We start from the raw sequence: 17,434 nt of genomic DNA, 5'->3' as shown, positions 1-17,434 counted from the left end.
GTCACATGATGTGGCAGGAAAGTATTTTTCAGTGAACACACCTAATATTTGGAAACATTTTTGTTCTCAATATATTTCAGAATTTTTGCTGAAAATGTAATTCATTGTTATGTAAAAGCTAAATGTATCACAGAGGCAAATGCTCTGAACACTCCCTAGTCACAGCAAACTTCTTTGATCCCAGTCTTGGGCTTTGTCCCACTGAGGGACCCTCAGAAAGTCATAGTTTTGAACTCCCCAGGCTCCAGTCTGTGTTTTTATTTTCCAAACCCATTGTGTCCCCATTGATTTCCCCACAGGAGACAGTAACTATGTGCCAAGTTCAAACGTTTCAGACGGGAGACAGACTTAAGCTGAAGTGACTTTCTCCCGTTGGTGAATCCATTCAGAGCTGTCTCAGCTGCCCAGTAAGACTTAGAGTTAATGCCGTGGTCTTGGCAAGCAGGCAAGGCTGTTCCTAGGGCCCGAAGGATGGGGACTTTGATCTTCAGAAAGCATACTCCCTGGTGTTGTTACTGGGTTTGATATATTTATTATTTAAAGAGCTCGGCTCTCTGAACTTCCTTGGACTAACCTTTAAGTACACAACATGACGTCGACATTGAGCATGCTTTACACCCAAGTTCAAAGCAGACAAATTGATTTAGACACATTGTGTGGGGGTGTGGGGGGTGCATACATGTATTTTGGGGACCTGACCCAAGGCCTTGCATGAGATAGGGAAACACTATCACTGAACTGTGTTCTCAGCTTTAGACTCTTAAATATTAAGAACCAAATCTGGAGCACAGAGGATGTTGTGTGAAGATGCTTGGCTGTCTCCTTGTGACTTGGGACAATTTTGGCTTCATTATAACATAGGCTTTGGCTGATGCTCTTGTTCCTGCTGACCAAAAGCACCGCAATGAGCAGAGCCACCACCGCTCCTGATGCTGTGATTGCTGTGACCGATGCTGCCAGTCCCTCAGACCAAAGAGAATGAATTGTGTCAGACACTCTTGTCTTTTCGGCTGCCCTGAGAGGTACAAGCTATTATTGTCATCATCTTAAAGATGATAAAATAGAAGTGCTGAGAGATCTAGAAGCTTCCCCAGCCAGCCAGACAATGGAAAGAGCGACCCATCGTACTGTTGTCTGCTAAAACTTACCTTCTTTTTGCAAAATTTACTTTTATTGTATATATTTAAAATGCATCACATGCACACATACATAAAAACATGCAGCAAACTAATGACCTCATGCAAGCAAAGTGTCCAGCTTCCCAGTGAGTGGACAGCACATATGTCAAATCTCATGGGATTTCTTGTCCTTTGAGAACCTGCTGTTTTAGCATTTGCTCTGAGCCCAGCCCTCAGAGTGTTTCCTGTTACTTTGAGCATCATGGAATTCCTGTTCCTCATAGACTCTTGGTCTTGCTGATAGGAAAAACGTTTCTACAGCCTCCTTTTCCTCTGAAGGCTCCTCCTGTGAGTGTCTCAGGGTAGCACACTCCTCTCTGGCTCGCTCTTCTGGCTGATCTCACTGGGCTCAGTTTCATAATCCTGAAGGTCACAGGTGGTTCTGTGACCTGGCAGGCTGAGCTGGCCACTCTCTTGTTTTGGTTGGTTAGGTCTTGGCTCACTCTTGGTCATAGGACATCAGAGGTGGTGCCATCTTGGCCTGTAGCTTCTCGTCCACAAGGTTCCTTATCTCCGCCCTATTTCAAAGCTGTTTGTGGCAAGCACACCTGCTTTCTACTTCCTGAACTGAAGAAAACATCTGTTTTCTTTATGTATCCTCAACCTGTTCATGCAGCTGGTGCATGGAAATTTTCCAACTTTACCCTAAGAAGGTCTCTGGCCATGTCTGGCCAAGACACTTTTAGTTGTTGCAAGGAAACTTTAATCCAACACAATATGGTGAATCCTGAATAACTAAGAATTATGACTCTTGTAATGTCAATAATGTTGATGTTGGAAAAAATATGGTCTTAGAGAAGACATAGCATTAATTCTAAAAGTACATTTACTTAACCTGCTTTTCCTTTTAAGACAGAGTCTCATGCATCCCAGGCTGTTCTTGAACTCACTATATAGTCCTGAGGATGATCTAGAAGACCTCTGACCCTCCTGCCTCTACCTCCTAAGTGCTAGGATTACAAGCATGCGCCAATTCAACTGGTTCATATGGTGCTGAGGATTTAACCTGGGGCTTGGAGCAAGCTAGTACGGTGCTCTGAGCAACACCCACAGCCACGAAATTACCTCTATATAGTGACATATGATACAGTCTACAAGAGAACATGAGAAGAAATTTGGGGTGGGGGCTTTCCTCTGACATTGCCCCATGAGGATGTGAGCCTTGATCCATCTCCCCAGTATTCCTTAGAGTAAAATAGAGAGTGCCAGGTCCAGCAGAGATGCAGACTAGTACATTGTATGCCATCTACTCTGAAGGCTACCCTCTTCAATTTGCAGATGTAGGAGCTTCTGGTCTGGAAGTGGGCCCAAGGCATATCCTGCAGCGATTGCTACTGCTCTGTGGATCCACACGAAAACAATGAGTACACCTCCAGTCCTTACGATCACTCAGTTTTGTCTGTCATCCAAAGGCACCTCTAGCTCTTTGCTATTTTTCAGTGTACCTGACTTTCAGCAATGATCTGCTGCGAGCCTGATGGACGCTTTGAAGTTTAAGGGCCCCTTCTGAACATGGAATTCCTTTAGTGATTATAAAACACAAAATTATCTCATTTATACATTGAGAGGGCACTTAATGAAATCTAACTTACTGGATTTGGGCCCAAGTACTAAAGGGCTATCTATCTATCTATCTATCTATCTATCTATCTATCTATCTTTTATTTATTTATTTATTTATTTATTTATTTATTTGCAAAACCTGGGACATGTGGTAGAAAAGATGCACTCCAGGCAAAAGAACTGAAGCATTTTATAAACAGTGAGAGCAGTGGTTTCTGTTGTTGTCTTTTTTCAGGCTTTTATATTGGCAAATGAATGTTTATTAAAACAAAGTGTTTAGGGGTGGGGGAGTTGGAAAAACTGTCTTTTAAGGAAGACAAATGTAAACACCATCAAGTCTTCCAGCAAAGGGACACAATCCTGCTGGGTGAAGGCTGAGTTGGTATCACTCCAGGACTCTGTGGACTCAAGTATGAAAAGCACAGAACTAACCACTGGCTACACCCGACTTCAACTGAAGTCCATCTCCTCTGCGTTTTCAATTCTCACTCCTTCCCAAACAGCGAAGGAGCTCATGGTAACCTGGGCTTTGTCAAAATGAGCACATTTGAAGCTTTAAGTTTTAATAAAAATATCAGACAATTGAAATCCTTGGTGAACTCTCAGAGAGGAGGAACAGGTTAGATATCTAATTACTCTGGATTCTTCAATTACTACATTTTTTTTATCGTGCTTGCTAGTCTCAAATATTTTGACTTTCCATGTGCTTAAACAAACAAACAACAAACACACAAAGCAAGCTTTTTATCTCAATTTAGGAAAAGTGCACTGCATAAAAGTTAACATAACACATTCTCACTGCTATTCGCAAGCTTTGGAATACAAAAATCTCTCTCCCCAGATACAAACAGAAACTGTGAGCAGTTCCATCCCAGGGCTGAGACAACTTCTGAAAAGATGAACGGTTGCAAGTGCTCTATGAATAATTAAAGGCATTCTTGGTACAGAGTCTCCATGTGGGATCCATATCTCAATAATTACCAACTAACTATAAATTGTTTCTTGCTAGTTCTGTCTTCTGTAAAAGGTTTGTGGATGAGAGGGCTCTGGGATAAGAATCAAGGGGGTAAAAAGAAGAGAGACAAAAGGTACCAAAAAGGATGTGGCTCCGCTATGCAACACCATTAGGGATTGGGAATTAATCAAGGAATCTCTTACCATCACTGGAGCCAAAGCTTCCGTCAATGGATTTCCTCTGAAACCTGCAAGCAAGCATGCACACAAATACATATGTATAACACACACGTACACATCCTATTAGGAGTCAGCCTATGTATTATCTTCCTTTATACTCTGTTGAAAATTTGTCTTCTAAGATTTTTTAAAAATGGCTCTTTGGAGAAATTACTGGTAGGAATTTCAAACGGCATAGCCACTTTGGAAGACAATTTGGCGATTCTCCAGAAAGCCAAACACAGACTGACCATATGATCCAGTAATTCCGTTCTCAGCCACGTACATTATTTAGTAATGCTCATTCATTTTCAGATATAAACTTACATCATAATAAGTATCTTTTATAGCACACAATTCAGTGTGTTTTAATATATCCAAAGTCTTATGCATCTGTCCCTAGGATCTAATTTTAGAACAATTTCATGGCCCCCTCTGAAGAAGCTGTCTATCTGTAGCAATTACTCTTTTTTCTCTCCTTTCCCCTGCCCCTTGGGAACCACCAATCTAACATCTGTCTTATGAATATACCTCTTCTAGATAGTTCACATAAATGAAATTATGGGACATAGGATCTTTCTTGATTGGCTTCCTTGATATAGAATTCTATTTTCAATGCTATATTGTAACATGTATTAGTCTATCGATATTTTTATGGTTGAATAAGATTCCAGTGTACATGTACAACATTTATTTGTTTTACTTTGATGGGTACTTTTTTATTGTTCCTCTTTGATGTGTATTAATCACTGCTGTGACCATTTGTGCTCTCGTTTTTCTGTAGAGCTATCTTCGTGTCTCTTGGGAATATAACTAGATATGAGCCACTAGGCATGAGGCCACTCTATGTTTGCTCTTCCAAACTGCTTCCACAAAGGCTGTAGAGCAAGCACTGTTTCACGTTCCCACAGCCAAGACTGAGGATTTCTATTTTTCTACAGCTCTTCCAATTCTCATCTTATACTTATTTTTTTTATTATGTCCAGTCTTTAGAGTTTGGCAACTCATTGCAGCTTTGATTTGCATTTTTCTAAGGGTGAACTATAGGAGGAGCTAAGGTAGGAGGAGTTAGGAGAGGAAAAGGAAGAGGAGGAGTTAGAGAGGAGAGATGTAGGAGCAATGGAGAGCCATGCAGGTATGGAGAGCAGTCGTGGGTAATAACTTTTATTTAGGTTCGCTAACTGGGAAACAACTCTCTTTATATGGGCATATTGTTATTGAGCTTCACCAAACATATAAAGTCTTTGATTAATCTTTAAGCATTAGAGTCTCATTTTTTCTACTGGGCATGCATGGATGGCAGGATGGTCTGGGCAACGCCTAGCCTTGCAGAGACAGCATGGAAGATTGGCAGAGCCATCTCCCATGCTGAGGTCTCATGGGTGGCAGGGCTGGTGTTTCTGGCAGGGCCATTTCTAGCTGCAGCACGCACACAAGGCCGAGAAACATGGCGGCTGAGCTAGGCAGAGCCATCGCAGCTTAGATAGTTGGCTTGACCAGAGGCTGTTTTTAAATAATTGCTTCAACAGTTAACAATGAACATCTGGTCATGTGCTTATTGGGCATCCATATATCTTACCTGGAGAAGTGTCTATTTTAAGCCCTTTACCCATTCTTATGAAATTAAAAAAAATTGGTTTATGTGTATGGGTGTTTGTCTGTGTGCAAGTATGTGCACATGAGTGTACTGCCCACAAAGGCCAGAAGAGGGCATCAGAGTCACCTGAAGATGGAGTTACAGGTGGTTGTGTGCCGCCTGAAACTGGTGGAGGAAATCAAACTCAGGTCCTCTGGAAGAACTGGAATCCTTCTTTACCTTTGAGCCATCTTCCCAGCTTCCTCATTAAACACTTGTGATTATGTTAGTCCTATGATGATAATCAATGATCCGGTTCACAACCTTATTATAACTACAAACTTCTCTTGGTGACACCAAGTAATATATTCACAAATTCAGGAGGATTAAAAACTGACATTCTTTCATGGTCATTATTCTGTATGCCACACTGTCTAACAGCAAGTAGGCCAACCTATGAATATGTGACACTTTTTTTTTTTTTAAAAAAAAGAAAGTGTTCTCTAATTTCATTAGAGATGTTTTACAATTTTCAGCATATACAACCCTAACACTTAATTTTTAAACTGTGCCCCTTAGTAGTTTATTCCTTTAGATGCTTTTGTAGATGGAATTGTTTTTATTTCCGGCTGTTCATTGTTAGCATATGGAAATAAAATTGCATTTGTATTTGATCTTGTATCACGTAGTCTCAGTTTGGTGTGATGAGATTACTCTGAAATGCAAGATTTAGTGGTGATAGTCGTGCAGCTATGAATTAACACCCCTGAACCGAGTACTTTGAAGGGATCAGTTGATGGCTTATGAATTGTATCTCAAAGAAGCCATTTTTCCCTAGATGTACCATTTGGCACTGTCAATCAGATTACTGTGTGAATTCAAACTGAATTCAAATGAGGTTTTTTTTGTTGTTGTTTTGTTTTTTTTTTTTTATAAGTGAGATTGGCGGGGAGGGCAGAAAGTGCAGCAGGCCGGAAGTGCTCATGCTTTAACACATGCTTATTCACTTTCAGACGACTATTCCCCAAGTTGTAACACCCATCTTCTGTCAAAGGGCTTCTCTTCAAACATCTTTTTTTCTCTTAGACATCAAACTTATCCCTGCTCCAGGGCCTTTGCTCTTGTTCCCTGCAAAGTCACTGTTGCTACTAGATCCTGCCACTGCTGGATAGAGGTGCTTCCAAATGGCTGTCAATCAAATCAAATCCAAAGTGGGATCTTTCTAGCCATTCTCAACTTTACCATTGAGTTTGTTCCTCCCCGGCTTATGTGCCTGTGTGTTTCTCCCCTTTGTAGTTGAGGTGGTAGTAGAGTACATAGGCTCTTGTTCATCAACCTCTGGATTAGGACTGGACATGCAGGAGATGACAACTAAGTATTTATTGAGTGACAAAGCATATCACTAAGGAGAACAGTTAAGATTCAGCTTGACTGTTTCATCCAGAAGGACACCGTAGGAGAGATCTTTCTGATCAAGTTTGGTGGTAATGATGGGTAAGTAATTATCTCAGCTCCAAGAATAGAAAGCATTTGGCATGATGAGCCTTACCCATGCTTGAATTAGGTTGTGAAACCACTACAGTTTTCCATGAGAGGAGTTAAATAATTTCCACAGCTAAGGCAAGGCAGGAAGTATCACCTACTTAGCAAATGTAAAAAGTAGCAGATGAGACTTCTACTGGGTTGGATGTGCTGGGTGTACCTTGACAATCAGTTTGCAAACTGGGCTGGCCTCATGACTCACTCATCCTCCAGTAGATATGGGGGAACACCTCTGAGCCTGTAGCTTGATGCTTGGCTTTGTCTGTTTGCTCTGAGATTCCAGTCTCAGGTTGGCCTGTTGGAGTTATCAGAGACCAGGAGGCCAGCCTTAGGATTGCCAGTTTCTTGGACCTGCTAGCAGGCTACACTTGTGGCCTCATCCAGCTGAGATTTCTGAGCCCAGCTGTGATGATTCTGAAAGTCCATGAATCACATATTCTCAAGAAATGAGTTGATGGTTTGTGTTTTTCTTCTCAAAGAAGCTGTTTTTCTAAATTGTTTTGCATCATTTGGAGATATCAATCAAAACAGAACCATTATCTGGCCCATTGTCTTCTGAGACAACTGTATACTATATATGTATGTGTATCTCTCTTTGTCTCTCTCTGCCTATCTATCTATCTATCTATCTATCTATCTATCTATCTATCTATCTATCTATCTATGGTTATTTTTTAAAAATGACAACATAGCAGTGGATAAAAGAATCAACGATATATGAGTGACCAGAATTGAACAGTCAGGCCTAATGAATGGCAGGGTTGTTGAAAAGAACAAGAAAACATGATTCAGTGCTTGGCTCCAGGCCTGAACATCCATCGTGGAGGGTATTAATACATTCATGCTGAGATAGGAGGTAGAAGTGGGAAGGAAATGGCATTTTTATGACAGGAGAGCATGAAGCTCTTAGCTCCCTAAGACCTGGGGCCATGTCTGTCACCAGTGTTTATTATCATGATCTCATACTGTAGACTATAAATCCCACATATGTCAATAATAAAATATAAGGACTCATCAAGCAAATGGCGTTAAGCTCAGAGAGCTTTACTTAGTTGTATGAAAAACTTGGTTTCACTCAGTTCAGTGAAGGAGAAGTCCGCCTATTAGCATTTTCCCTTAGTCTAGTCCCCTATTTAGAATGCCAAATGGTTCTGTGTCTCTGGGTTTCTATTTCAGTGTGCCTATATTTGGAAAGAGTCTCTGTTTGGGCACTTGACTGTAGCAAAGTCATCGGCGACAAACTTTCAACAGAGTCTGAACATGGATTTCAAAAGCTCTGCTCACCCCAGCTACAGAACTAACAGCTTAGAGATGGTGTCAAGCAGCTAGACATTAGTTCACTTTTGGTCTGTTTGGGTGTTGATGGTGTCTATTAGCTGACTAAAGAGAAATCATTCTACTTTCTGAACCTAAAACATAAGAAGGAAAACCCTCGTTAAGGAGCAGAAGACTCCATTGTGACACTGAAGCTCATCTGAGGCAAAATAGGAAACTTTTTGGCTTCTGTACAATCATAGCCTTGCTCCAGTGTACACTGGTGGTCATACTTCATTAGCCCAGGATATCCTTTCTCACAGGCCTCTACCATAACAGGACCCCAGACCTTAGCACAACTGACTCTAAGAAGGAGTAAAACTCAGGCTGTAAAACTCAGCATTTAGACAGCCCCACCAGCCAAAATGAAAATACGTAACCCATCGAAGTCCATACAGTTCTGGGGAAGTCTCAAAATATACTAACCTTAGCCTTTAGCTTCTGTAGTTCCACTTCTGGTCTTATTAACTGAAGTATGTCAGCCCAGAACATTGTTTTTGTGTTTAAAAGCTCATCCTGAGAAAGGCTCAGTGCTACACTGGGATCTGGAAAACCCAATGTAATTGCTGGCTAACAAAGACTTTCTATTGGCTTGAACCCATGTCTTTTCAATCTTCTCTAGTGGACAGCCGACAACACTGCCACTCAAGACTCACTTTGATCAAGCCTGTTGAAGGCTTTAGACTCCAGAGCTGGGCTGCCTGATTTCAGATCCTAGCTCCTTTAGGTATTGGGTGTGAACCCTTGATCAAATTGCTTAACCCCTCTGTCCTTCAATTTCCTTAACTTTCTGCATAGTGACAATCACAATACCTCAATAATAGTGCCTCAGAGCATCAGACAAGAGAATCCCTTGAGGGCTCAGCACACCGTCAGGCACACAGCAAGCATACAGCTATATTTAACACATTAATAACTATAACTTGTTATAGCAAGCTGGTAGTCCTTCATGTATATACTTTTCTGACACTCCTTCATATGTATTTTTTCCAGGTATGCTATTTGCCTGTATCCTGCGCTTTTTTTTTTTTTTTACCTTCTTCTTTTTTTTTTTATTTCTTTTTTTTTTTTGAACATGAAATGCTTTTTTATAGCATGTTTTACAAGGGGAGGGGGTAAGAGGGTCCAGGTGGTGGAAAAGTACAAAATCTTCTTGGCCTGTGCCTTGAAACATGTCATGGTCTATATGGTACACTGCCTTGAATTATGATCTACCTGCTATTCTTCAGAAGATATGGTACACTGCTTGAGTTATGGTCTCCCTGCTATTCTTAAGAAGACATGGTACTCTGCTTTGAGTCTATATGCAGTTGCTAAGCAGGATCTTGCAGTTGCCAAGCTTCAGAGGACATTGTGCAGGTGGGGAAAGGTAGGGGGTAAGGGTAAGGGCGAGGGTCCTGGCTTCTGGCATCTCCCCCTTCTCTGTTTAGTTAGAGAAGGCGTCTTATGTATTCTGCGCTTTTATTTTTAACACTTATTTTTTAAATGTCAGGATCTTGTGTAGCTAAGTAAGCCTCAAACTCGCTATGTAGCCAAGGATGAATGACTTTGGACTCCCTGTCCTCCTGGATCCCACTCCTGAGTGCTGAGCACTGTGGGACCCCCATGTCAAGTTCTGTTTTTCATCCTGTAATTTAAAATAATTTTAAATTTATAGGGATGTTTCAAGGATGAATAGAAAAATAGAATGTAGAATATCTATCGATACATCCTTTACCTTGATCCACTTGTCAGCATCTCTGTCTGTCTGTCTATCTGTCTTTCTCCCCTTTCCTCCAACCCTTCTTCCCTCTCGCCATCTCCTATTTCTTCCCCTGCCCCCTCCCTCACTTTTCTCTCTCTCTCTTTCTTTCTTTCTTTCTTTCTTTCTTTCTTTCTTTCTTTCTTTCTTTCTTTCTTTCTTCCTCCCTCCCTCCCTCCCTCTCTCTCTCTCTGTCTCTGTCTCTCTCTTTCCTTCTTTCCTTCTTTTTTTCTTTCTTCTCAGAATGGATCTCAACCAGTAGCCTAGATTTCCAGGAATCCACAAGCCTCTTGTTTCTGTCACCCCAGTGACTACACTAATAAGCCTGGCTTTAGCTCTGTTCCTCAGTTCTCCTTTTCCAAATGTATAGGACATATTCATCTACATATATGTTAATGTATAGTACTTGGTCTTCTACATGTATGTTAATTTATAGCACTTGGTCATTTACATGTATGTTAATTTATAGCACTTGGTCATTTACATGTATGTTAATTTACAGCACTCTCATCTTCATGTATGCTCATTTATAGCATGTACTCATCTATATGTATGTAAACTTTCTTGTGCCATTTAAATGTCATTTGAAGTTATTATGGATTTTATCCTTCATATTTCTACAGAGTGAAAAAATCAAATTCTTCAAATTTAATGCTTGCATACACATTTACTTAATGTGTTGCTGGGGGATCTTACATGCTAGGTAAGTGCTCTGTCACTGAGCTACATCTCAGTCCACCCTTTACTTTGTTCTGAGGCAGAGTCTCTCTAAGTTGCCCAGGCTGGACTTGAATCACTCTGTATCTCAGACTGGCCTTGAACTTTCAAGCCTTTCCCTCAGGCTCCCCTTGCTCTACTGACCATTCTCAACCTAAGCGAGTGTTAGCTGTGATGTTTGCAAATGAGTTTCCTATTCCAGCACTTCCTCTGTGTTTATCAGTGAGCTCTTGGTCTGCTATGGGGGAGATATACTCATTTTATATATTTCCATTTTTCCAAATGGCCTACAATTCATATTTCTCAATTATTTTGGTGCTTCAATCTACCCAGGCTTGGATAGTGGTGGATCAGTTTTTATTTATTTATTTTTAGTTGTGCTGAGGCTCAGACCCAGGACTTACACGCACTAGGGAAGCACTGTCCACAGAGTCAATCCCCAGCCCTTGGTTTTCTGGGACAAGCTCTGCACTTTGTAGCTCAGGCTGGCCTTGAACTTTCTATGTGGTTCCTATAGACTCCAAATTTGCTAATCTCACCCCCACCCCTCCTCCTGAGTGCTGGGATTTCAGGCATACCCAGGTGGGGAGCAGGAGGGTTTGAAGCCAGTATCTCAACTCCTATAAGAGTGTAGAAGAGAATTGTTTCCTGACTGGGCCTTTGCTGTGCCAAGGAAGCAACCAAGAGCACTTCTCACAGTTGGTGTGTGGCTTACCTAACGCTCTCACAGCTCTCTGCTGTCTTTGTATATTTTTCTCATGTTTAAGATGAGAGGGGAAAACTCCATTTGTTTTCTGTCAGCCTCCTTCCTCCCATCCTTTTGTAGATGTTTCTCAGAAAGCATAACAAGATCAGAGTTCTCAAAGCTCAGCTCCACAGGGCGAAGCAGAGAGTGTTATAAAATTTTATTTATTTATTTATGTTTAAAACCCTGGGGGGGGCACTCCAAATTCTTAGGCAGGGAAATTTTCTTGCTCAGATTACAGCATGGTTGCCTCTACCTCCCCCCTGAAGAAATGTTTTACTGGGAGATTGGTGCACCTGGTAATATGTATCAAAGCACATCACTCCTGCTATGGACTATAACTCAAAATTTATTTTAGGCACTCGATTTACTTTTCAACAGAATGCTTCAGTTTGTTTCCAGACTCCATGCTGGAAAAAGCTGCTGATTCCCTTCCGTCTGCAGGACTTACAGCGAGTATTCTTAGGTATAAACACAGACAAGTTGCCTTACTGTTGTGGTTTCACAATGAAAACTCTACCAGCATGTTATGTGGAACATTGACTCCAGATCTGCAAGTGAGCCAAATAGTCTTTCGTTCCACATAAGAGAAACCTGCGGTACAAATACAGGATAAAAAGCAGTTTGCCCACGACCACACTTAATGGCTAGTCAGTGTGCTCCAAAGCCCATGCTCTGAACATCACACAGAGAGGCAAAGGGGATGAAGAACATGTGGACCTACCTCACATGATGGACAAGCACAACGAGCAGGCATCCCAAGTAGAAGGACAAGAAAACGAATATGCTGAAAAGACTAGATTTCACATACACAGATTCTGCGGAGAAAGATACAGCTTTGGTCAGCTTGTCCTTGGAAAAAGGAGGACTGTGTTAAGGACAGCACCATTTAAAGGATCTGTCTCCATCATGCCCATTCTTAAATCCTAATAAATTTTTACTAGAGCAGAGAACTGTGGGAGGCCACCAGGATGCTACCCACAAGTGGCTTAGTAGGGGCGACTGCCAACGGAAGTGGGGAAGAAAGATCACTGGATACAACTCTAGAATTGAGTCTCTTCCCTCCTCTCCTTGCTTCCATCATTCTTTTCCACAATTTCTCCTCCCCTCCCCTCTTCTTCTTTCTCTTCCCCTTTCCTTCTCTCTAGTTCTTTTCTTTATTCCCTCCACCCCCACTTTCTGTGCAGTTGGGCCTCATACACGTTAGGCAAGTACTCTAGCACCAAAACACTCCTCAGCCTTTCTTTCTCTTCAAGAAGATCTAATCCTATCTGTAAGTTAAATATACTTTAGTATTCTTATGATGGCTCCCCTTGAAAGGGAGACATCAGCATTTAATGACAGGATAGATCTCCACCTACAGGACTCTCTCTACCACACTCCAGAGCCAAGACCAACCTTTGATGGATGGGACAATGGTCACTTTCAGGTTCTTTGATCGTTGTAGATTCCAGGTCTGGTTTTCATTTTCTGGTTAAAAACAAAACAAAACAAAAACAAAACAAAACCCCAAAACAACAATATACAGATGAACAAAGCACAGAACACAATGGGTCATATATTAGACTCTCATCCTCCAATCTGAACAGTTGTATACAATATAGTATACAGCGTCTACTCTGACCAATGTACAAGAACTGGAGGGAGATCTAACATCTAACATGTCAGATGTTCCTCTGGTAGACTCTCAGATTGGCCTTTGCTTGGGCACATTTCTACAGCATCAGCTGACACAAATGAAGTGGAACAGCAACCTTCTTTCTCCACTGTGAAAGACTTGACCTTCCTCCTGACATCCACAGACATCTCAAGAGAAATGTGCCCAAACCAGATAGCTACATCCTCCTTAGCTTGCATTATTCCTAGCCAGCAAAAATGTTTTTCTTTACACAGTCATCAAAGGCCCTGGAGTTTATTCAGGAACATTAGATGAGACTGGTAGGCTTATAGAGCTACATAATTTAGAGATTAAAGTACACACAAGTAGAAATGTTACCTGACACCAGGGGAACCACAGTACACTCAACAGAAAACACCCTCTGTGTGGGTGACATATGGCCCATTAGCAGGGGGTCTGTGTTCTCAATTAACAGTCTAATCTCTGGGCAATGCAACTATTTGCATTTGCACCAGAGTTTTATAATCCCTTTTTATTGGCATAGGTCATCATACTTGGCTTTTTTATTGTCTCATGAAGTACGATTTGGGCAACTGGGATAAAACTAGATTTTCCTTGTACATCCTTGTGGAGGGGCTGACTGCTGAGGCATGCAAGCGACTCAATCTTAGAAAATGGACTGTAAAAATGTTTTTATTTCATTTATTCTCTCTCCCTCTCCCATTCTCTCTCTCTCTCTCTCTCTCTCTCTCTCTCTCTCTCTGTGTGTGTGTGTGTGTGTGTGTGTGTGTGTGTGTGTGTGTGTGTGTGTTGGCCTGTCAATAAGCACCATCCCACTGGCCTGGGAAACAGACCTTTTTGCATTTACATCGAAGAAGCAAAGGAAATGCCTACTAAGTAGCCTCACTTTATATGGACTGGTATAAGACTTTTACAAAGTTGAAAAGCTGCACAAAATCAATCTAGTCAACATTCTAGCATGGAGGGGATAGGAACTCATGAACCTCTACTAACTGAGGAGCTATTGACAGTTGATGACTTCTGTACAAGGGAAAAAGTGTGGCCCCGATAGACTGACCATCTTCCAGTGGATGACCCCCACACCCAGGAATAAACAGTCATTACAAACTGGGCTCATATTAGAGAGGACATGGCATTGGGAGGAAGTGGGGCGGTGATGGGTGGATCTGAGAAGAGTCAGGAGTAGAAGTGAGGGTTGAATATGATTAGAATACATTGTATAAAATGCTCAAGGAGTTAAAGTATTAACTTCAAAAGCTGAAGGGATGAAGGGACATTTTGTAGTAGCCATACTACACTTAGATATGGAATTATCTTTATTTTATTTCTTATCCAAATGTCTCTAGAGTGCCTTGTCAAGTCACTGCTGTTAGCCCCTCAGTGGCAACTAGAGATGAGCTTTTGGCCTCCTTTCCTCCCGTCCCGAGTATCCCTCAGTTCCTCTTACCCTGGACGGAGAATGATCCACCACAGGCATAATCTTCAGGTTTTATCACAAACACCACGAAGAACTGCTCATCTGAAAAATCCTTCTTCTGTGTAAGATATAACAACATCATGATTCACAGGGAAGAAAGATAGCCAGGAGGAGACAGTCCAGGGGGTGAGGGGCAGTAAGGGAAAGGGAGAAAAGGACAGGTCACCACCACTCTCTAAGTCCCCAGAAAGGGCTCAAACATTCTCATACTCTGTTGCAGACCATGAATGAACATTACTTCATTGAAGAAATGAATATAAGTGGATACATGGAGAATTTAAAAATCTGTGGCTACATGAGGACTTAATACTATAATAAACACAATAAACCATAACATCAATTGCCTAGACTATCAAATGACATTTGTATATACATGTATATACATATACACACACATACATTTGAGATGGTCTTGCTATGTAACTCAGGTTGGCCTTGAACTTTTGATCCTCCTGCCTCAGCATCCTACACACCGGCAATACAGCTACGCATCCAGGAATTTAAAATCTAATGAAAAGCAACTTGTCTAAAATCATGCAGTAAATGGTTAAATAAGTAGTGCAGGCCAGGGAGTCAGAGGCCTTGGGTTAGGACTGGGTTGTGGCTTTAGCTTTGATTTCTGTGCCTGTGCTGTTTCATTCCTGGTTCATGAGTTAGTCCCTACTCATGGAAGTGGAGTTGACAAGATAACCATACATTATAGTTCTTTAACCCAGGTATTTTTGACATGCTCAATTTTATAATATTGTGTTTAGTTCACTGAGAAAATGTCTAAAATGGAGCACAAGTCCAGAAAAAGAATAATAATTTACTGCCAAATACACTGTAGGTATGGCTATGCTTTGCCTTTCATTAACCTGGGAAGAGAGATGATCAACTGAGAAAAATGTCTTCATAAGATGGGTCTGTAGGAAAGTCTGTGGAACAGTTCCTTGATTAATGACTGATGTGGAAGAGCCCAGCCCACTGTGGATGGTGCCCTGGGCAGGGGGTCCTGGCTTGTGTTAAACGCCAGCTGAGTGAACCACGGAAAGACAGCCAGGAAGGAGCGTTCCTCCATGGCCTCTGCTTCACTTCCGGCCTCCAGGTTCCTGCCTTGCCTTCCTGCATGGTAAGCCATAATATGGAGGTATAAGCCAAATACCTCTCCAAGTTGCTTTTTGTCATGATGTTTTATACAGCACTAGAAAGCAAATGAACACCTACTCTGTTGTTGCTGTTTGTTTGTTTTGTTTTTTTTGTCTTGTTTTCAATTTGAGGGAGTCATATCATTCTGGTATGCTAAGGCAGAAATAAACATGAACAGCAAGATATGCAGGGTATTAAATCCTTGATGCTCAAAACCTGAAGTTTGACTGATAGAAACTTTTAGGTCTGATATCTAAATTATATTTAGCTTCTCTCCATTTTTGTGTGTGTATTAATCAACAAGCAATGTTGCCTTAGGCTACAGGGACAGTTGAAGTCACAGATTTCTTAAGTACCAACCCAGAGACTGGGATGGATTGTCTCTTGGAATATGATGACATAATATATGTACCTTTTTGCTATACCAACCACTGAAGTATCATTTTGGTTACAAATACCAAAAGGACAAAGTACTCCCCAAATAGGGTCCATTTACCTTTGGATCTGTTATTCTGTCTATTCCAACTTTTGGTGAGTGTTACTGGTAGAAATTACTATAATACATTCAACTGCTTTAAATAGCTGTAATAAACTTTACCCTAAATTGCCACACCTCACTGAATAAATTGGAACCATCTGCCCTTATCCCTATAAGCAATCTGTCAGCTATATGTCCTACTGCACTGTAGAGTCCCAAGAACCCCCAAGGGGATAAAAGAACACCTGGCAGGGTAGCGTTGTCCACCACTACCCAGGCACTGACTGCAGGCACCACTCATTTTTAAACAAATTGGAAATAAAAGAGATTCAAGGTACACAATGAACAGGTTTCTCCTTTGGTCCACTGGGCAAGTAACTATCAGTTGAGCCCCATGACTGTTAATGACCTCAGAAGTAACATCTCACCTGCAGTGTGATGGCGGCTTGCTTGGTCATGGATTGATAGACACCATTGAATTCCACATTGTGGTCCAGATCATACACTGGACACTAAAGTACATGAGAAACAAAAGAGAGGGGATCAGCATTGTCACCCAATATTCTTCCACAGGCAGGTGTTAGCGCTTTGACACCTGTATCACAGGACGGGGGGAATCAAATTAATCTAGACACCATGGAAACTTTTCTGCAGAACAGTCATGAAGTGGTCCTCTTAAAACTTGGGCTTTGCATGGCAGGGTGGTGCACACCTTTAATCCCAGCACTCGGGAGACAGAGACAGGCAGATCTCTGAGTTTGAGGCCAGCCTGGTCTACAAAGTGAGTTCCAGGACAGCCCAGACTATACAGAGAAACCCTGTCTCGAAACAAACAAACAAACAAACAACAACAAAAAAAACAAGAAAAACCCTTGGACTTTGACCTAAAATGTCAGAGTCACTCTATATTCAAGAGAACTATAAAAAGATTGCTTTAAAGTATAGAACATCCTCCCCTCCCTTTTTTGGTTAATGTTTTGTGATACAGAAAGAACCTGATGTTATGATAACTACCTAAACCAAAACAGGTGGTAGGTTTTTATCTTATTTTTCTCATTGAACTCACAACTGGGTTTTCTTTGTTGTTTGTCCTGGCCTATTTTCTCCTGCCTTCTTTTCTTTGCATTGGTGAGAAGGCAGCTTCTTCTTATTGCTCATCAGTG

At 41.4% G+C, this 17,434-nt stretch overlaps 1 protein-coding gene across 5 annotated transcripts in view; it reads right to left on the bottom strand.

The window, feature by feature from the left end:
• Sidt1 (SID1 transmembrane family member 1) overlaps positions 1-17,434 on the bottom strand; it is an 86,049-nt gene that overhangs the window by 23,971 nt on the left and 44,644 nt on the right. For 2 of the 5 annotated variants that reach the window (XM_028752410.1, XM_028752412.1), the window contains exons 6-10: positions 16,700-16,783; positions 14,636-14,723; positions 12,948-13,019; positions 12,274-12,367; positions 3,900-3,943 (exon numbers count right to left, since the gene is read on the bottom strand). In XM_028752410.1, the coding sequence (XP_028608243.1) occupies positions 3,900-3,943; positions 12,274-12,367; positions 12,948-13,019; positions 14,636-14,723; positions 16,700-16,783 (382 nt within the window). The remainder of the gene's footprint in view (positions 1-3,899; positions 3,944-12,273; positions 12,368-12,947; positions 13,020-14,635; positions 14,724-16,699; positions 16,784-17,434) is intronic. The other 3 variants (XM_028752413.1, XM_028752414.1, XM_028752411.1) reach the window with 2 other exon arrangements.

Source organism: Grammomys surdaster, unplaced genomic scaffold (genome assembly GCF_004785775.1).
Source record: "Grammomys surdaster isolate TR1022 unplaced genomic scaffold, NIH_TR_1.0 125901, whole genome shotgun sequence".
In the NCBI taxonomy this organism is placed as follows: domain Eukaryota; kingdom Metazoa; phylum Chordata; class Mammalia; order Rodentia; family Muridae; genus Grammomys; species Grammomys surdaster.
Note: the sequence above shows the minus strand (reverse complement) of the source record. Positions and strands in the feature narration are given on the sequence as shown.